Source organism: Dromaius novaehollandiae, chromosome 3 (genome assembly GCF_036370855.1).
Source record: "Dromaius novaehollandiae isolate bDroNov1 chromosome 3, bDroNov1.hap1, whole genome shotgun sequence".
Lineage (NCBI taxonomy): Eukaryota > Metazoa > Chordata > Aves > Casuariiformes > Dromaiidae > Dromaius > Dromaius novaehollandiae.
Genome location: NC_088100.1, coordinates 5,327,512 through 5,345,020, shown reverse-complemented (window position 1 = coordinate 5,345,020; position 17,509 = coordinate 5,327,512). Strand labels below are relative to the sequence as shown.

The following is a 17,509-nucleotide window of genomic DNA, read 5'->3' as shown; positions in this document are numbered from 1 at the left end:
ATAGCTGAACATGACAGACCAGAAATCTTGAGCATATTCTTTCCAGCCAGCAGGTACTTTATTTAATTGCAGAGGGGCACCTCTGTTCTGGAGAAGGGGAGAAGAGACATTAATTTCCACAGTGTCTTCATCCTTGGTCTCTGATAAGCATTGCTCACAAAACTTCTAGCTTTTACTCAGGGAGAAGAAGGTAGTTTAACTGTATGACAGTTAAATGACATGATAGAGGTCTTTTTTTTGTTTTTTCTTTTTTGTTTTTTTTAAAGCTATCCATTAGCTGGTACCTGAAAAAAATGAACAAGAAAAGAACTGCTTACAAAGGGTTGTTTACAGACCATGACACCAAGCAGGTTCATTAGGTCTATAAAGCCTCAAGGTGGTGCTGCATGTTCTCAAGCACAGCCCTCTGAGCCATTTGCCACTCATTGGCTAGACAGATACCCCTTGTGCCCCAACACCTCAACAGCTTTCAGCTATTAAGATTCTGATAGGTTATGAAGTACCTACCAGCCAGGTGGTATGATACCTCACTGTTTTTTGCATCCAGACTTTGTATGGAATCCAAAATATACCCAGCATCCCACCTCTTTCATGTCTCTGCATTGGAGTGTGGGGGTGTAGGGGAGGGAACAAGGTTAAAGCATAGAGTACCACCTCATCCTGGCTATATATGCAATATATGCATACAAACTGGGAAATTTATTGGATTACAAGATCCCAGGTTTTCTGCTAGTGAAAACAGGAGTACTGAGGGAATGTTGTTCCCCCAGCCTTACCCCAACTCACAGCCCAGAGAAGGGCAGGGTGTACATCTTGACCCAGGAGGAAAGAAACTTTTCAGTCCTTAAATTAATATGTAACTTTTTTTTTTTTGGCCTAGCCCACAAATGCACATGAGCTGTTTATGATTATGCCTACCAGTGTGCACCCTATGCATTTAGGAGTACACCTACACAGCATCACTTCTATTTTCATGCAATGATGTACACACACACACACACACACACACGCACACCCCACCACCACCACCACCTACATCTCTACATTCCCTTATATACACAAGCTCCACAATACCTATCTACACAAGTGCACCCCGTTAGGGCATGACTATCTACACAGCAAGATTTGAATGTGCTGCCTAGGCCAGGGAAGATACAGATAATTCTCCTTTACAAGCCCACAAGGTAAATGTGATACAGGTCAGCTAATCCCCAAGGATTTCTGTGTTTAAAGAAGAAACAGTAGTCAGGCAGAAATGCTGAATACTTTGGCTAAAAAATCTAGAAGCTGATATAGCTCCCATCCTTCTTTGCTTCACTCCAGTAGGCTAAAGAACAAATAAAGCTTCTGCTGGCAGCTCCAGGATCATTCAGTACTTTCTTTCATGCCTGCTTTAGGCCACAAGTGTTGGACAGATGAGCGCCTAGAAGATCAAAGATGTTGATCCTACATAGATGCTTCCCTGGGCTTAAATCAGACAGACTTCTGTGCTCATGGAAAAATGAGTACTTCAGCTTGCCTGCTATCCAGGTCTGCCAGACCCAGAGGGAAGAAAAGGCTGAAATGAGACCACCTACTTTTTCCATCTCTTATAGAAGTCGAGATCAGATCCAGCTTCTGACCCAGACCTCTAACTTTAGCCATCTACATTTAGATGCTTCTATTTCAGCCAGGTGTCTAGTCCTGGGGATCCTGTCCATACAGCCAATGACTTCTGTAGCACAATTAAGCAGGCATCTACTATAGTGTGACATTAATTTCTCTCTAGACTCCACAGACTGATCAGTCTAGCCTAGATCTTCAGCTGAATGGGAGCTTAGATAATCAGCGTACATGTATATACTTATATTGTAAATATGTATATTTAAGTGAGGTTAAAAAAAAGAAGAAGAAGAAGAAGAAGAAGAAGAAAGATTCCATTTCCCTACATCTGGCAGCCTTCACAGCTAGGTCGTCTGAACCACTCCTACCACTACTTGCCTTCCTGATCTAAAATATCACAGAAGGCACATAAGTCTGTCTCAGATGTCAGAGAAGATGTGAGCGTACAATTCACCATGCTTTTCAGGGACACCAAGTATTTTCAGAGTCAGTGTTTCAATGCAGACTGGCTCTGATAGATCACTTGGTTTCTCTGTCTTTCTCTGAGGGATGATGCTCAGACTGAACTGACTTCCAACACAGGCAGTTCCCGCCCGATCAGTTGGGGAAATCAGAACAGAAAAAAATTCCTGGTACTCAGACACAAGGAGAAAGTCCTCGTAAACCAGGAACAACAAGGTCACTACTGTTCGAGGCATAGCACAACCTCCTACTGGTCAGACACTACTTGTCGTAATAACTACTTGTCATTTTACATAAGTTGGGAATCATTTCATAACAAGATGCTGAAAGCATTTGATATGCCTAATTAACAATTCAAATATTCAATGTACAATGGCCTCCACATGCCAAAGGCCTAAACATAGCCTTCCCCCAAAACCCCAATCAGATTTCCGAAAGAACATGTTGATCCAATCTGTTACAGTGGAATGAACATAGTTATCATATATCTATAGATAAAGAGCATTGCAGCTCCATGCCAGAGATGTATTTGACTTTCATACCATAGTCATTGTCAAATACTTAAATGACAGTTGGTTAGATTCTAAAATTGGAATATCTTAATAAGTGGCTGGTCTGATTATCCAGATAAAATTAATGTTATTTGTGTCCAAAATGCCCAAGAGCTCTTAATGTTCTCCAAATATCTTTGGCGGAGGAGACATAAATCTGATGCAGTGACTACTTGCAGTCATCATAAATCTCATAATACGCTTTCTCAATAGTGAATTTTCATATTCATTTTCATCTGTACTCCAGAACTGTGGCCTTTTTTCACAATAAGTTCTCTATTTCTATGCTACATAGATTTTTAGATCAGGATGGAGCCATTATATTACCTTTGGAGAGGACAGGCCATAGACTTTCACTGGCATCTCTGACAAGCCTTTCTGAGTGTTTTTAGCACAAGCAGACAGCCTATCCAGTACAAGCTGATTTACGATCATAGGTAGAAAACATGGGAACTCTTGTATAGGTTCGTGCAGGTTGAATATAGCAAGAAGAGGTCAAAAAATTCTGCCACATAAGTAATTATCAAGGGAATAAACAAAGAAACCACAAAATGAAAAACTGAGATTTTATATATATATATATTTTTTTCTTTTACATCATTCACAGCCATTATACCATACCCTGTGGTATGATGTCAGAAAGTCAAACAGATTTTTTATGAGCAAAAAAAATTCGCAAGTATCATGCAAATCTCAAGTGCTAGAATAAATTGCAAGACAGTAAAAGATGCAAAAGACTATTCGAATGGGTATAAAATCTTATATCTAGAGTATAATCCAGCCTCTACCACCTTTGAGTCAAAAGAAAATTTTCTTTGGGAATAAATTACCTTATAGTTGGTAAGTGTGAAGTTATATGCTCCACTTGCTTATGATGTTACTTCCTCAACATTAATAATTACCATGAGGGATTGCAGACTGGCACAGGTCAGATCCAGGCAGTGATTCCTGTTTTCTCTGTTTGAATTCTTCAAGCTCACATTTCTCTGTGAAGTTTTTTCACTGAGTCCCAATTCATCAAGGTTTGTATGCATGTGTCCAACTTGAAGTGCAAGACAATCCCCACGAAGGGATCAAAATTGCTGGGTTTGCTCAAACCCCAAACTCAAAGTTCATGCAAAGCTTAGAACAAGGGATATCTTCAAAGAAACTGCCAGTGAGCCTGGAAACTGCTGAGTTTTGCACAACCTTACTAGGCAGGCAAAAACCAAACTCTCATCCACACCCCTGATACAACCATGTGTATGCAGCAGCTTTCTGAGATGCCCATCTGACCTGAATACAGGAAGCTCTAGGCAATAGGAACATTGATTTCCTGGTATTGTTTGTCCATGAACCGCTATTCTGGAGACATTTACCATTCATATCAGCAATAATTTTGTACTATCTGAGACTTGACAGAGAGTTGTATGTGCCTTATACAAGATTCCTTTCTTTGCAGTGCCTTTTGGGGTATCTTACTGCAGAGAAGTTACATTCATATTAGTAAAAAAAAAAAATAAATAAAATAAAGCACCAGGGCATAGGCATGTTTTGGCTGCCTCTGCTGCTTTTTAGCAGGATCCCTGGGTTTCTTTTGGCCAGACTAACTAGCACTGTTCCTACCTATTCCTGGGCGCAGTTCAGGAGGTGGATCAGGATGTCTCCCAGCAGTTCAGATACAGTTTGTGTGGTTAAGAAAGCTCAGCCAGACTGACTCCACCAGATTGTGCCATTTGGACTCAGGGTCAGAAAGCGGGCCTTGAAAGTCTTTATTTAATAATATATATGTTGCTTGAGAATATAAGCACTCACCCTTATTACAATAGCCTATTTTTACAGCCCTGCCTGTGCTGTAAAAAGGTACTAAGATTTAGAGAAGTCCAACTTTGTCAGGTGTGGATCATAATAAGCCACTGACCTTGTGGGCTAAGTCCTGGGGCAGCTCATGTTTCTAAGTATCTACATAAGCGCAGTTTCAAGAAGAGCTGGTAGGCTGTAAGGCACCCATGCTGTCCTTCAGCTATTCTTTGATTCCTTCATGACAAATGCAAGGGGAAAGTGGAATAATCCTGTGGGTTGTATCTTGTGCAACAGCCACCAGCTGAGATATCCAGTCCCCAGTTTCTGAAAACAGATTTAGCATTAAGCAACAGGGTGAACAGGATAACGCTGGAAAAATCCAGTTCCATTAGAAAGTGCTGAGACTTTCTATCTGGATACATGAGTGTCTCTGTTGTCCTGTAAAGGCTGATCCATGTATCAGCGTGTAGAAGTCCACTGCAGTAGAGCGCAAAGCCATTAAATCCATGGTCCTCCTAATGTTCACACAGGATTTTATCCCATCAAGCTGATTGTAGACACTGTGTAAAGATCAAAGCTGACTATGAGGATTTTCAATGAGAAAGAAAAACCAACACACACAACCAGCATACTGGTACTAGAAAAGAACCTAAATGTTTTGACCATTTTAATGAGAGAAGCCATTTCTCCAGCCTTTTGTTTTCAAAATGCAGTGGGCATGAGGAAATAGGAAAGAGGAACAGAGGAAGGAAGAAGGAGGAAAGAGAGGGAGAGAGAGAAAAAGAAAGAAAGAAAGAAAAAGGGAGGGAGGAAGGAAAAAGTTTTTTAGAGAAAACAGCTTATTTTAAAATGCCTCCTATTACTTATAATTCAGAGTTTCTTCTCTCACTTCTGTGTACACGTGCATATGTCTGTGTGGGCAAGAAGAAAAAAGCTGGGTTTCTAATTTGTCCTGAAACTAAAATCATTTTCAAATCCCACTGATGTCAGTAAAGCTGAGATTTCATCTTGATTTATGTTTTCAGGATAGCAAGGTTATACAAATCCCTCCCTAGTATTAGAAGTTGGTTTTCTTTGGATTCAGAACAGATAAAAGCACCTATCTGCACACTCAGTGGGACTGAGAGACAGCTCTCAGTTATCCAAGGGGACGAGAGGGAAAAGGGGATTTGGCAGAGTTAGAGAAAGCAAAAAGATGGATGTAATCAAAGTACCTATATAATAGTTTGAGAGCAGCCCTTTTTAGAAAAGCTTAAAAATGGTGAAACAGGGCAATCATGAGCAGATGAAGACAAGCCTATCTGAAGGCATGAGAGCTCCGAGACACACGCTCAGGGACCGTATAGTGCAGGTAGTTATGGCAGAATACAGTGAAGGCTTGGCTAAGCCCAGCATATATAATCCTGCCACTAACTCACCAGAGCTGACTGGGTGCATTGTAGGTCAGCAGTTTCTTCTGCTGATTCTGAAACAATGATGTCAACCAGTGCAATCACTGAGCCTTAAAAATCTGCAGTTAATGGTGTGAAGCTAGATCTTGATGAACCAGTTGGGTTATCCTGCATGTCACCCATCTCTCTGATACCTTAGATTCTCCCAGGCATTTAGTGCATCTGGTCCCCTCTACAGCAGGGAGCTAGACTAGACGAGCCAGACAGTCACTTTCAGTTGTATAGATCCCTGCTGTGAAGAAGGGAAATACTTCTGTCCTGTTTCAGAGAGGGAATGGGGACATCAGGAAATTAACATCCCCCAAAAGATATATACAAACTAATCTATTAAACCATGTGGGTATAGTCACAGACACTGAAATACAATTGTCCATGAAGTTGGATTGCTGTGGTGGTTCCTTTTATAAATCTGGCCTAGACCAACTCTTACTGTCCCAAACAACTCCCAGGCACAAGTCAGCATCATTACAGTCAAGGGACTGTTCCCAGTTGAAAGCTTAGATATTGCTATAACCTTGCAAGTTAAAATACATCAGTACTGAAAATGAGGTCAGACTGTGCTGCATGGCTCAGGACCAGAGAAGGAGCCTGGGCACTCTTACTTTGCTAGCACAGGTATAGATGACTAAAGGCATCCCCTAGCTCCAGTTTAAGTACTCTGGAGGGGATTCAACTGCCTGAACACAGGGATCTAGGGTCATTTTAGAGGTACCAGGGCATCTTGTCTCACCTTTGTCTGCCACTCCCTGAGTTCAAGGCATTTTTGTGAGTCCTGTCTCACATCTACCAGCCCCATGCTCTGGATGCCGCACAGCAGCTCTGATGATGTGAGAAGCGTATGTTCAATCAAGTGATTTCTATCCTTTGCTTCCCTCATGCTGTTTAGGGGGCTCAAATGAGCTCACTAAAGGACAGGACACTAAGTGAGAGTATTCGCTTAAAGTCTTGCAGTGAGGTGTCCTGTTTCAGCTGTGAAACAGAGACCTGATAATGATATTTCTCTGAGTATCTCAGAGACCAACGTATTGACCCTGTATGGGTGAGATACAGACTTGACACTTTACCTTTGACAGGGAAATGAGAGCTACTGCCCCTACCTTTCAGACAAATGGACTAAGGCCAGGTGACAAGCAGGCACATGTGAGCCTTCACGTTCACTTTGCATCTCTCCCCTTCGAGATGTTCCCTTTTGAAGAGGAAAAATTAAGACTGGAGTGAGAATGAGAGTATGGCTGTATAATATAGTGGCTTGTGTGTTAAGACAAAGCTTGAGTTCTGCAGCAAAGATCCTGCCTTATTCATTTTACGTTTAAGTCAATCAATAAAGTACCTATGCAGCCTTCAGCATAAGGATCAGAATTTAGGACATCTCTGCATCCTGAACAAATGCCCAAACCGCTCATGATGATATTTTCTGTGTTTTATACACTATCCCTCTCCTGTTGACTAGAGAGAGGGCTTGTATCTACTTACCTCTTCCACTCCACTGTAGTTTCTGAGCTTCCCACAGACTCAGCCAGGGATCTGAGAGTCGCACTGACACACGTCTTCTTGTCATTGCCTTCATAGCCTGCCCTTGCATCTGAGCAGCCTTGCTGTTTGGGACTGCTCAGTCTTTAGGTGAAAGCAGGAGCTGGGTTTATACTGGGAAGGTAGCTCTACTAACTGTATGGGCAGATTCACACTCCTGGAAATGAGTGGTCTCTTCTTAGCTGGTAGAAGTTAGAAGTATTAATGTTTTAATGTAGAGTAGATATCTAAAAAAAAAAAAAAAGATGAAAGTCTTTTTTAACCAAAAAAAAAAATAGTGACATATTGAGATTTCATCTTGGTTTTGCCAAATTTTATGTCCACAATGTCCAACATAATGCTTTAGGGCTTTTATTTTGCAGATGATCTTTTGAGTTTTTCTTCACTATTAAAACACTAGAAACTGCATTATTCAGAGGTCAAAAAAATGACTTACTGAATCACCAAAAAATTAGTGATTTTTTTTTTCAGAAAGATCTAATAGAAACTAGATTTACCAGAAAACTCACAGAAAATGATCCAAATTCTGTGCTTGGAAGTCAAAATATGTGGCGCAAAAAAACTTATAAAGAGAAGATTTGCTGATATTGTGTTCAAGAGATCTGTGCACATTTCTTGGCTTACAAGCGCACAGAATCCCTGACCTCATTAGTTAGTCCCTTGATCTCACTTTTCTTACTTGTAAAATTGGGGTATAAACATATCTTCTACATCTGCTTTAGGGGCACTTGTAACTGTAAGAATCTGTACTGTATCAAAAGCTTGGATATCCTAGTGATGTTGTCCATCATATAGGGAAAGAAGAACACCTACTGGTTATAGAAGTCGGATTTGATTCCTTAACTTCAAGGTTACATTTCTTCTTAATAGAAATGACTAAGTCAAGATACAAATTACACCTAGATCATTAATTTTATATAGAAAAGATAAAGACAGCAAAATAGCAAAGGGAACACTTCCTTGCAAGTGATGCTTTTCTCAGTGGAGAAACCTTATACAAACCGACAAAAAAATAATAGGCTCAAAGTACTAAAGCTAGATAATAAAAGCAATCAGCATCCTCACAAATTTTTGTGCGTTTGCCTAGCAATCCAGCTGATATGAAACACCCTTCCCGTGACACTGTTTGAGACGAGTTTTGTCGTTTAGCTAGTCTGAGCCTGGAGCTGTCAGCCTCCTGCGAACGCCTGGCATCACACTGACAAGGTGACATGGAAAGCGACAGGCAAGAAACCAGCGGCTCAGAGTTTGGGAGCAGAGAGAAAGTAACATTCTTCTTTCTGAAGGGTAAAAGAGAGCAATGAAGCGGGTTTCGAAGCTCAATACGTTTTTTAAATTGCAACAAAGAGCCAAGCCCAAAGCCTTACTGATGGGCTGCCTTTACAGCTCTGCTTACCCCCTTGTATATTGTTCTCTCTCTGTTGCTCTTCTTTGCTCAGCAGTAGTTAGAGCAGCTGCTGTCATAATTCCAGTCATCTTGATTAGTGGTAGCAGCCTTCTGTTTGGATGCACGGACTGGAAGAAGCCTGGTGAGCTACAAAGTTCGTGGTGAAACAGCTCTGGTGCCCTCTAGAGTTCCTTGATTTCCATGAACTCTCTCGATCTGATTTTAGATTCAGCTATTGGAGAGGGACAACACTGGTTCTTAGGGCTGAGGTACAGTAATCAGCAAATTGTTACTTCCTTTTTCCTTTTTTATTTTCTTTTTCCTTTTTCCTTTTTTGTTTTCTTTTTCCTTTTTCCTTTTGTTCCTTTTTCCTTTTCGTTTTTCTTTTCTCTTTTCTCTTTTTTCTTTTCTCTCTTCTCTTCTATTTTTTGATTTTCATTTTTTTCATTTCTTTGCTGTTTTTCTCTTTTTTTGGTCTTTTTTTTCTTTTTTTCTTTTTTCTTTTATTTTGCTCCTTTTTTGCAGAAGCCATTAGGGTTCTTTCCTCTGGGATTTTTCCCTCATTTCCTTTCCCAAGAATCCCATCTTACATCTTTTCCTGCTCTTCCTTTAAGAATAATGAGGAAATTTTTGTGATGAATTGCCAGTATTGCCAAATTATTTTATTTGTATTCTGAGTCTTGTGATACCAGATACCATTAAAGTCATAGTTTCTGGAGTCAGGAGATAGATGACAGTCTCAGCTTTGTTCTCTTTATCCTCTTCATTAACAAAGAAGTTTCATGATTGCAGAGAAAAGGGCACATATACATTCCTCAAAGATGAAAAATGCTTGGCAGGGTTGATTTTGTTTTTCAGTCCAACACAATATTTCTGAAAACATTTAAGTCAGTCACTTGATTCACAGGAAAAGGAATGCCATCTTCTCGTTCCCAAATGACTGGGTTAGAAAGCTGCATTGTTCTCTGTCATCACTGTGTCCATAGGTCTTGGTCTTTCTCAGTGCAACTTCTCAGCCGTATTAGCTGCTTTACAAGAAAAATCTATGCATGATAGCAAGTTGGTTAAATCTCATTCGCTTCTTTGCCTTGTCATAGGGCAGAGATGTGACAACTGAGTAAAGGAAAGGAGAGGCTGAAGGAGTTGATGGCTGTGTGGGGCACATGCTTGCTCTTTTTCAAAAGTGCCCACTGATCTTGGATCTCTCTGTGGTCTCTGATGTGTTTGGCTCCCCAGGTAGTGTTGGACAACCAGACCAGATATTTTTCATCCATAGTTAGCCTGAAGCTTGTACATTTTTTTCCCCCCCTCATTGGAAACCAGCCAGTCACAGGGTTGTCTAGTGTTTTATTATTGGGGTATAACATGCTTTGCTATAAACACTTCTTGATGAGTGCCCAAGGGCTTCTGTGAGTGCCACCTGCACCACAGTTCCCTAGCTTTATCTTTGGCCTGTAGCTCTGAAACACTTCATAGTGTCTGTCTTGGATGTCCCAGAGACTTCCCTTGGGCATTCTCCTAGTGTAGAAGATCAGCCCTGAGGTCCAAAATCTGCACGGTTGAAATAGAATATTTTGGAAATACAAGGCATCAGCTCTAGCACTTCTCTCCCCACTCTCTCATGGAAACTTTGTTGCTTTTGTGAACAGTAAAAAGAGACTCGTCTGCTTAGGAAGACATTTCCTTAATGCGCTTGTTTAGTTATGAGTGGAAAACAGTCATGAGGGCCTACTTTGCAAGTTTTGCAACTTTTGTAACTGCTGTTTGCTTGCCACTCTGATTTTATACACGTATTATCCCTGTAATATATGCAGGTCATGTTCCAATGTTTATCTTGACATTCAGCCTAATCGTGCAACATGGTTAGGCCTAGAGACTTTCTCAAGCAAAGTTATCACAAATTAATTCCCCAGCCAACCTTCATAGGGAACACCTTGAAATCGGTAGAAGCACCTTGAAGTCAGCAGAAGCAACTCTAACTTCAGATGCTGCTCATACTAGTAAAGATATCCAAACCTGTTTCCATTTCCTCTACAGCTATGAAAAATCTTATATCATTTCTCATTATTTGCCATTACCATGTTTTCTTAAATTTGGGTGAACATACAGTGTCTTTCACATTCAAAGTTCTGAGAAACTTAGACCAACAAGTTCAAGCTTGCTTTTTTCCTTTATTAATATTGTTTTAAAGTATTTATTTATTTTAAATGAGAGTGTAAACATTCAGTGCAGATGGCCTCTTCCTCCCCCATGGAGAGGGAATCTGTTTCTTTTGCAGCATGTCGGAGTTTCACCAGCCTGGGGTATGGAGGAGTCCTTGAGGTAGCTGCCAAACAAGAGTCCAAGCCTTCAGGCACTCTTGGATCTTTTCACTTCTAAGTAAGGCCATCATTAAAACATGAGCAGACATAATTGCATCGTAGTGCTGGGCAGGATTGCAGGCAGGTCTGGATGTCCTTAAGCATAAGGATTTATAATATCTTGGCCTGCTATTTTCTGCAGATCTCCATGCACAGGACCAAAATCAGGGATTTTAGCCTTGCCTTTTAGAACAATTGAATCACTAGTTTATAGGAATTGCAATGAAATGTAGCACAGTAGAGAGCTGAGAATATCCAGATGACTCCAGTATGAAGCCACAGTGTTTAATTTAGGCTCTAAAATCTAAATGAAAGTATCACAATGAAAGGAACTCACTTTATAGGTGTGGGGCATACCAAAATTGGACTGTAGTAGTACAGTCTGTAGTAGTACAGTACTTCAGTGGGAGTTCAGTCACTCTGAAAAATCAGACAATTACATGTGACTTCCAGGAAACATGTTTGAATGCTTTACCATTTGTCTTGTCTGTCATACCTTGCATTTAAATATAAAATTAAACTTTCTCCTCTGACTGGAAACATACTTTCATCAACAAAGGGCAACTATCCAACATTCTTCAATTTTTCAAAGACTTTAATTTGCAGAGGAATAAAGTTCAACAAAATTAGAGCAGAGGAATTACTGATAGCAAAATAAGATGAAGTAGACAATAATACCCCTCAGCCTTTTTATGGTCCTTACATAAAGTGGGGCTAAAAATGCTCACAGGAGCAAGGCAAAGTGGACTGGTCAGAAATTTTCCATAAAATGGTTTCTCTCAATGTAATCCAGGCAGAGCATCATGAGAAATTTAATGGGTTTTGCATATCCCCATCTGTGGGGGGGATGATGCAGAGCCATTTCCTCCAGAGGAAATACAACGCTTTATCTTGAAAAAAAACCTGCTGTGTTTTTGATTAGCTGTCTATGAGAAGCTAAAAGGCAGATCTGTAAAGGAGATCTGTAAAGGCCCCTAAGTCCCTGCACATAATCCTTTTCCTGTGAGCATCAGTTTTTGGACAAGAAGTATAGTATCCTGCTCTGGATAAAATGCCAATAACTTGGTGTGTCAATATGAGCTGGGTGTCTAAGCTGCCGTTATTGCCAATGAAGATCTAGGCAAGATCTTCAAGGAAGATACAGCTGAGTAAAGATAAGTGTCTTTTTGAATGCTATGAGGTATCCCATCAGTCCATTACTTCTTTAAAAGGATGCTGGTCTCCCGTAAGCCCTCTGCATTATCTTCCCACCTGATGCAGATGTCTTGGTACCACAGAGGAACTCAAATGACTATAGAGTCTTATGTATAGGAAAATGGATTAAGCTCCCTTTGACTATAATGGGAGCTTAGACACAGCTGACGTATACACATACTTGTATACATCTATGCTTATATACCTTAATATCAGACTTTGTCCCATCCTGGTGTTTTCTACAGTTTTGTTAATCATTTGAGAGCATTAAAGTTTTATCTCAACCCTATGGATGATTTCTGAGCCAATCCTTGTAATTCCACTATGTATTCCCACTTTGCTCTTCAGGGTGTATGGACCTATGATATGAACACAATACTATTTCTTTTTCTGCTCAAGACACAGAGAAATGTTCAAAGAGAAGCAAGCCAGAAGATACTTATTTTTTTCTACTCAATCCTTTGTAAAACTTATTTTCATTTATTGGAAATGAATTTTTTCAGATATTGCCAACTCTTAAATAAGATTAACTTCTTTCTCTTGCATGCAAGTTCATAAATATTTAATGTCTCTCTCAGTAGTAGCCATTTTCCAAAATCAGGACCCAGAAGATCCCATAAGCAGTGTAAAAATCATGAGATATTAAAACAAGTAATGATACATTCAGACTTCCTTTTCATTGCCTTCTGCTATTATAAGTTCCTTTGCATTTTCAGTCATTTCTCTGGACTTATGAAAGCAAAAAATGATGATAAAATGCAAACCAGAATCTTCTTGAAGTCACCTGACTCCTAAATCTTGGACTTAAAAGCACTAAAAAAAAAGTCAAGTGCTAAAAAAGCACTTGACTACTGTTGGTGCTGTTGCTATTGCTACTATTAAAAACGTATCTTATGATGACTATTTTTTTCCTGGTGTGCCAGACATTTCTCAAAAAATGTTTTAAATTTATAGCCAGGTATATTTACCTCTTTTTTAATGCTCAAGAAAAATTATTGAGAGATCTTTTCTTTTGTAATAACAAGTCCAAACTTTGAGAGTCCAGACTTCAAGAGTCATGTGATATCATTAACTGGTGTCTGCAAAAGACTCCTTGTAAATATTTAATTACCATTTTCATCTCATTACTAACTGGGATAAACATAATTTCCTCCTTTGAAAAGTACCAGGAGACAGATGGATAAACATCCTAAAAGCTGGTTATTTAGTAATTGTCATTGCCTTTGGGGGACCGTTCATAAAAGATTGGACCACTCCCAATCTGAAATGGAAGGATATCTCCAGACCGAGCTCTCATTTTGATTAGGACCCCCATAGGTTTGGTATCTTCCTTAGGATACCAGCATTCCTAGCAAGCAGGATTCCCATCTCTAGCACAGACAGAAAGATCATGTGAAAGAAGTTTTGAAACCTTTCTGCTGGTCCTTTTTGGTACTTCCAGCATCCTGCCAATTGCCCATGCCCCATACAACATCTTTTGCTTTGACATTATGTCACTCTTTTTCACTCATTTCTAAAATTCCTGGGAAGACTGGAAAGCTGAAGTGCAGAGGAGAAAGGTTCTCTTGTTCACTAAAGTGAAATGCTCCCATTTCTGACTTACATGCATTTCCCTGCATTAGATCAGGGTTTACTGGCATGGTGCCTCAAAGGAGTCAATTGCCTAAAAGCAGGTCTCTAGTGCCATTTGAGATGTCCTAGGGCAGCTGAGACATCCTCACAGCGTTATATCTATGACACAGGACCTCTGGCAAACCTGCATGCTTCTGGCCCAAGAGCATTTCGATTGACTATAGGTACTTATGTGTGCATTGAAAAGCTCCTCTAAATTTAGAGACCCACCCACTGCAGCTCTGCCTGGCAATTGCGTTAATAAATCATTTCAGTAATTGTGAGTGAGAAGCACCACTGACATTCAGCTACTTTGCAGTGCAGCATTACAGCAAGACAAACTCAGTGTTGTCTTGAGAAAACTCCTTATTTGGATGAAAAGTGTCATGGGGTAAATTTATAGTAGCAAATTCAATGCCACTAGGGCGAGGCTGTTGGAACTTAGTTATTTTTACTATTAAATTGTTAGAACAGTCTCTGGCTGAACTACCTCTCTCCAAAACATTTTCTGGGCATTGTTTGGGCATTAGCATTGGCCAAGGACCATTCCCTATAGGCAGTTTGTATTCCACCCTGTTGGATGCTCATAGGACTTTGTAGCATGGACATGGCCAAACTATGCTAGTTGCTGTGAGGGTCAAAGCTTGCACCTTGGCATTGCTTCATTCCCAGTACAGATGCAGCCATATGTCCATGCAGAATAATCAGAACTTGTTGTTTAAGGGACTGATCTGGTAGACTGAATAAGCCACACACAACCGGTTTCATCTACCTGAGAAGGAGGAAGTCATCCCTTCTGGGAGTGAAACAGTAGCAATGCTAGAGAGCCTAGGGCACAGATCCTCTCCTGGCCTCTCTGAAGTCAACACTGCTGTGTCAATCTACATCAGCTGAGGATCTGTCTCACGGTGTTTCAGAGCTGATACTCCTACCAAAAACAACCTTTGAAGCTGTATGTAGTCTGCTCTGCTGCTCTTCTCTTTTCTGTCTCTCCCACAGGTAATAAATAGTTTAGGGAGCAAATCTTGAATTTCACTGTAGCAATGTCAGTGTACTGTAAACTCTTCAATGTATGTGAGTGCATATATATTTATGTGTGTGTGTGCATTTCTTTCTTTTTCTTTCTCTGTCTCTCCCCCATTTATAGTTTGATCACTCATGGTTTTGGAACTCCTGCAATATGTGCTGCCCTAAGCACTTTCCAAACTGTTCTCAGTGAAATGCTGAACTACTTGGAAAAGCACACATCGCACAAAAACGGAGGAGCGGCGGAATCCGGCCAAGGACACGCCAACTCGGAGAAAGCCCCCCTGCGGAAAACTTCAGAGGCTGCTGTGAAAGAGGGCAAAACAGAAAAGACAGACTAGCTACATCAAACAGAATCTATTTCAAGAGAGTCTTGCTGCTGATATTTTTTTTAAATATATATATCATGGAGGGTGATTTATCTCCAGTGGACCAAATCCAAAAAAGGGGGAAAAAAGAAAAAAAAGAAAAAAGAAAAAAAAGAAAAGAAAAAGAGAAAGATTAAAAGCCAGAGAAAGAGAGAGCGTGAGAGAGGAAAGTATTCAACCCTAAGAACAGCAGTGTACAGTAAATGTGTGATGAAATTGTCACTTTTTAAAATTTATGTTGCTCTAAACTACTTTTTCGTGCACGTAGTATTTGATTGTTCTGAATGATACACTAACACTGTATTTTATAAGCACTTCTGGACTTGGCTGAGGTGGCACATGAAATTTGTCACAGGCTAACTTGAAGCACTTTCTTCTCCGGCAGCATAGTTAGGGCCAGCACATCCGTCGTGGGGGACGCAGTTCCAGCATAATGGCTTGGCTTGCACGCTGGCTAGATTGAAAGAAGGGCTTCCTCTGATCCATCAGAAATGCCTGATCCACTCACCACTGGGAAACACTACGGGAACCTGGCAAGAGAGGAATCCTTGGGTTGTGGGACGAATTAACTGTTCAGTGTTGGGGGCTGCATACCCCAACATAGGAATGTACAATAAAGCTGCGCTGGAATGAGGCCAGAACCCACTGGGAAACTGTCCTGACCATTCAAGAAGCAGCCATGGTGTCTCTCATGAGAAGAGCATCACAGACTAAAGTGAGAAAAACATTGATATTTTCAGTAAGAGCCCTGATCCCTCTGTGAACTTCAGATTTAATGGCAGCATGGGCATCTGTCCTCTATCTTCTCTGCCCCTGGTCCCACAACACTGCAATCTGCTCTATCTGGGTCTCTGTTCAACCGGATCAATGCAGGCAATTGGAGTCACCTTTTGTGTTGCCTTGATTTTATGATACTTTCTTTTCTTCAACAACTTGTTTCTGCAGCTTTATTGTCTTTAGAAATCCAGCCGAGGTGCAGAGGTTCAACAGAACCCACTCACTTACAGAAAAAAATAAAATAAAATAAATCAAAATGATAACCAAGACAGATTGGCTTGGTCCACAGCAGCTAAAGGGTTAATAACCTAGTTCTTGTACTTCTGAAATATTACTTTACTACCTACCACACACCCTCACAAAGCATTTGAAGCATACTTTGAGCTCAAGCCTCTTTGAGCCCAGACGCTTTTTCCAGCCACATTCTAACTCATCCTTTAACAAGACTTTTATTCTATTCCTTGTCTTGTTTCTCTGATAAAATTATATCAAGAAAGTTAAAAATAATAGATGTTATAGGGTGGGGTTATGCTGGCCATCTAAACTTCCTTTAAAATGAACAGAGCCAGAACTTTTCTTCCAAAGGACAATTCATCCCATGCTACAGTAAGACAACATAGAGTTGCCCACATGTTTAGCAGCATTTGAGATGCTTTAGGGTATCTAAGATAGCCACAGGGTTTTGGCAGATATGACATGAAACCTACAGGAGGTGAGGACTCTCCTGGAGCAGGAATTGTAGTATCCCAGAAGACAGCACTAGACAGATACCTATGGGTAGCCAACTGAACCCCACACCAGGTGTCCAAGGCAGGTAGGAGGAATCATCTGGAAGTGCCTATCTCTCCACAGGAAAGAGCTGGAATTTAATGGTGGCGTTTTCCGTTGCTCATGGACTAGTCATCTTCCTCTCCGTATAATCAGTGGAGAGGAAAAGGCACTTACAGGGTGAAAGTGAATCTCATCCCAAAGTAATGATGAACCATGCCCTGAAACTGTGTTTTTCTCAACTAGATATAAAGGAAACTGAGGATAAAAGTGTTCATAGCAGGTGACTACACTGCATATTTCTAGAGCTAGTTAAGATGCATTACATCTTGGATGATCAGCCTTAGACTCACAAACCTTGGGGATGTGAAGACTATCGAAGGGCATTTGCAGCTATGCTGTAGGGAGCCAAACTGAATTAACAAGGTCAGAGCAATTTTGGCATGATGTTGTTCCTCTTGACATCAGTAGGCATGTTGCCATCAATTAGGAAATATATTAGGAGATAACTGAGTCCCTATCTGCTTGTGTAAGGAAATCTGCAAATCAAATAGAGCCCTATGATTTAGGCCAGATTTGTCCTACATATGGTAGGTGTATAATGGAGATGCCTACTTTAGGGCAATTGATCTAGGCTCCC

At 40.5% G+C, this 17,509-nt stretch overlaps 1 protein-coding gene across 1 annotated transcript in view; it reads left to right on the top strand.

The window, feature by feature from the left end:
• The window catches only part of TFAP2D (transcription factor AP-2 delta), a 47,561-nt gene extending 31,221 nt beyond the window's left edge, over positions 1 to 16,340 (top strand). The window contains exon 7 of the mRNA XM_026093835.2: positions 15,078 to 16,340. Coding sequence (XP_025949620.1) covers positions 15,078 to 15,297 — 220 coding nt within the window. The 3' untranslated portion in view covers positions 15,298 to 16,340. The remainder of the gene's footprint in view (positions 1 to 15,077) is intronic.
• The last annotated feature ends 1,169 nt before the right edge of the window (positions 16,341 to 17,509 follow it).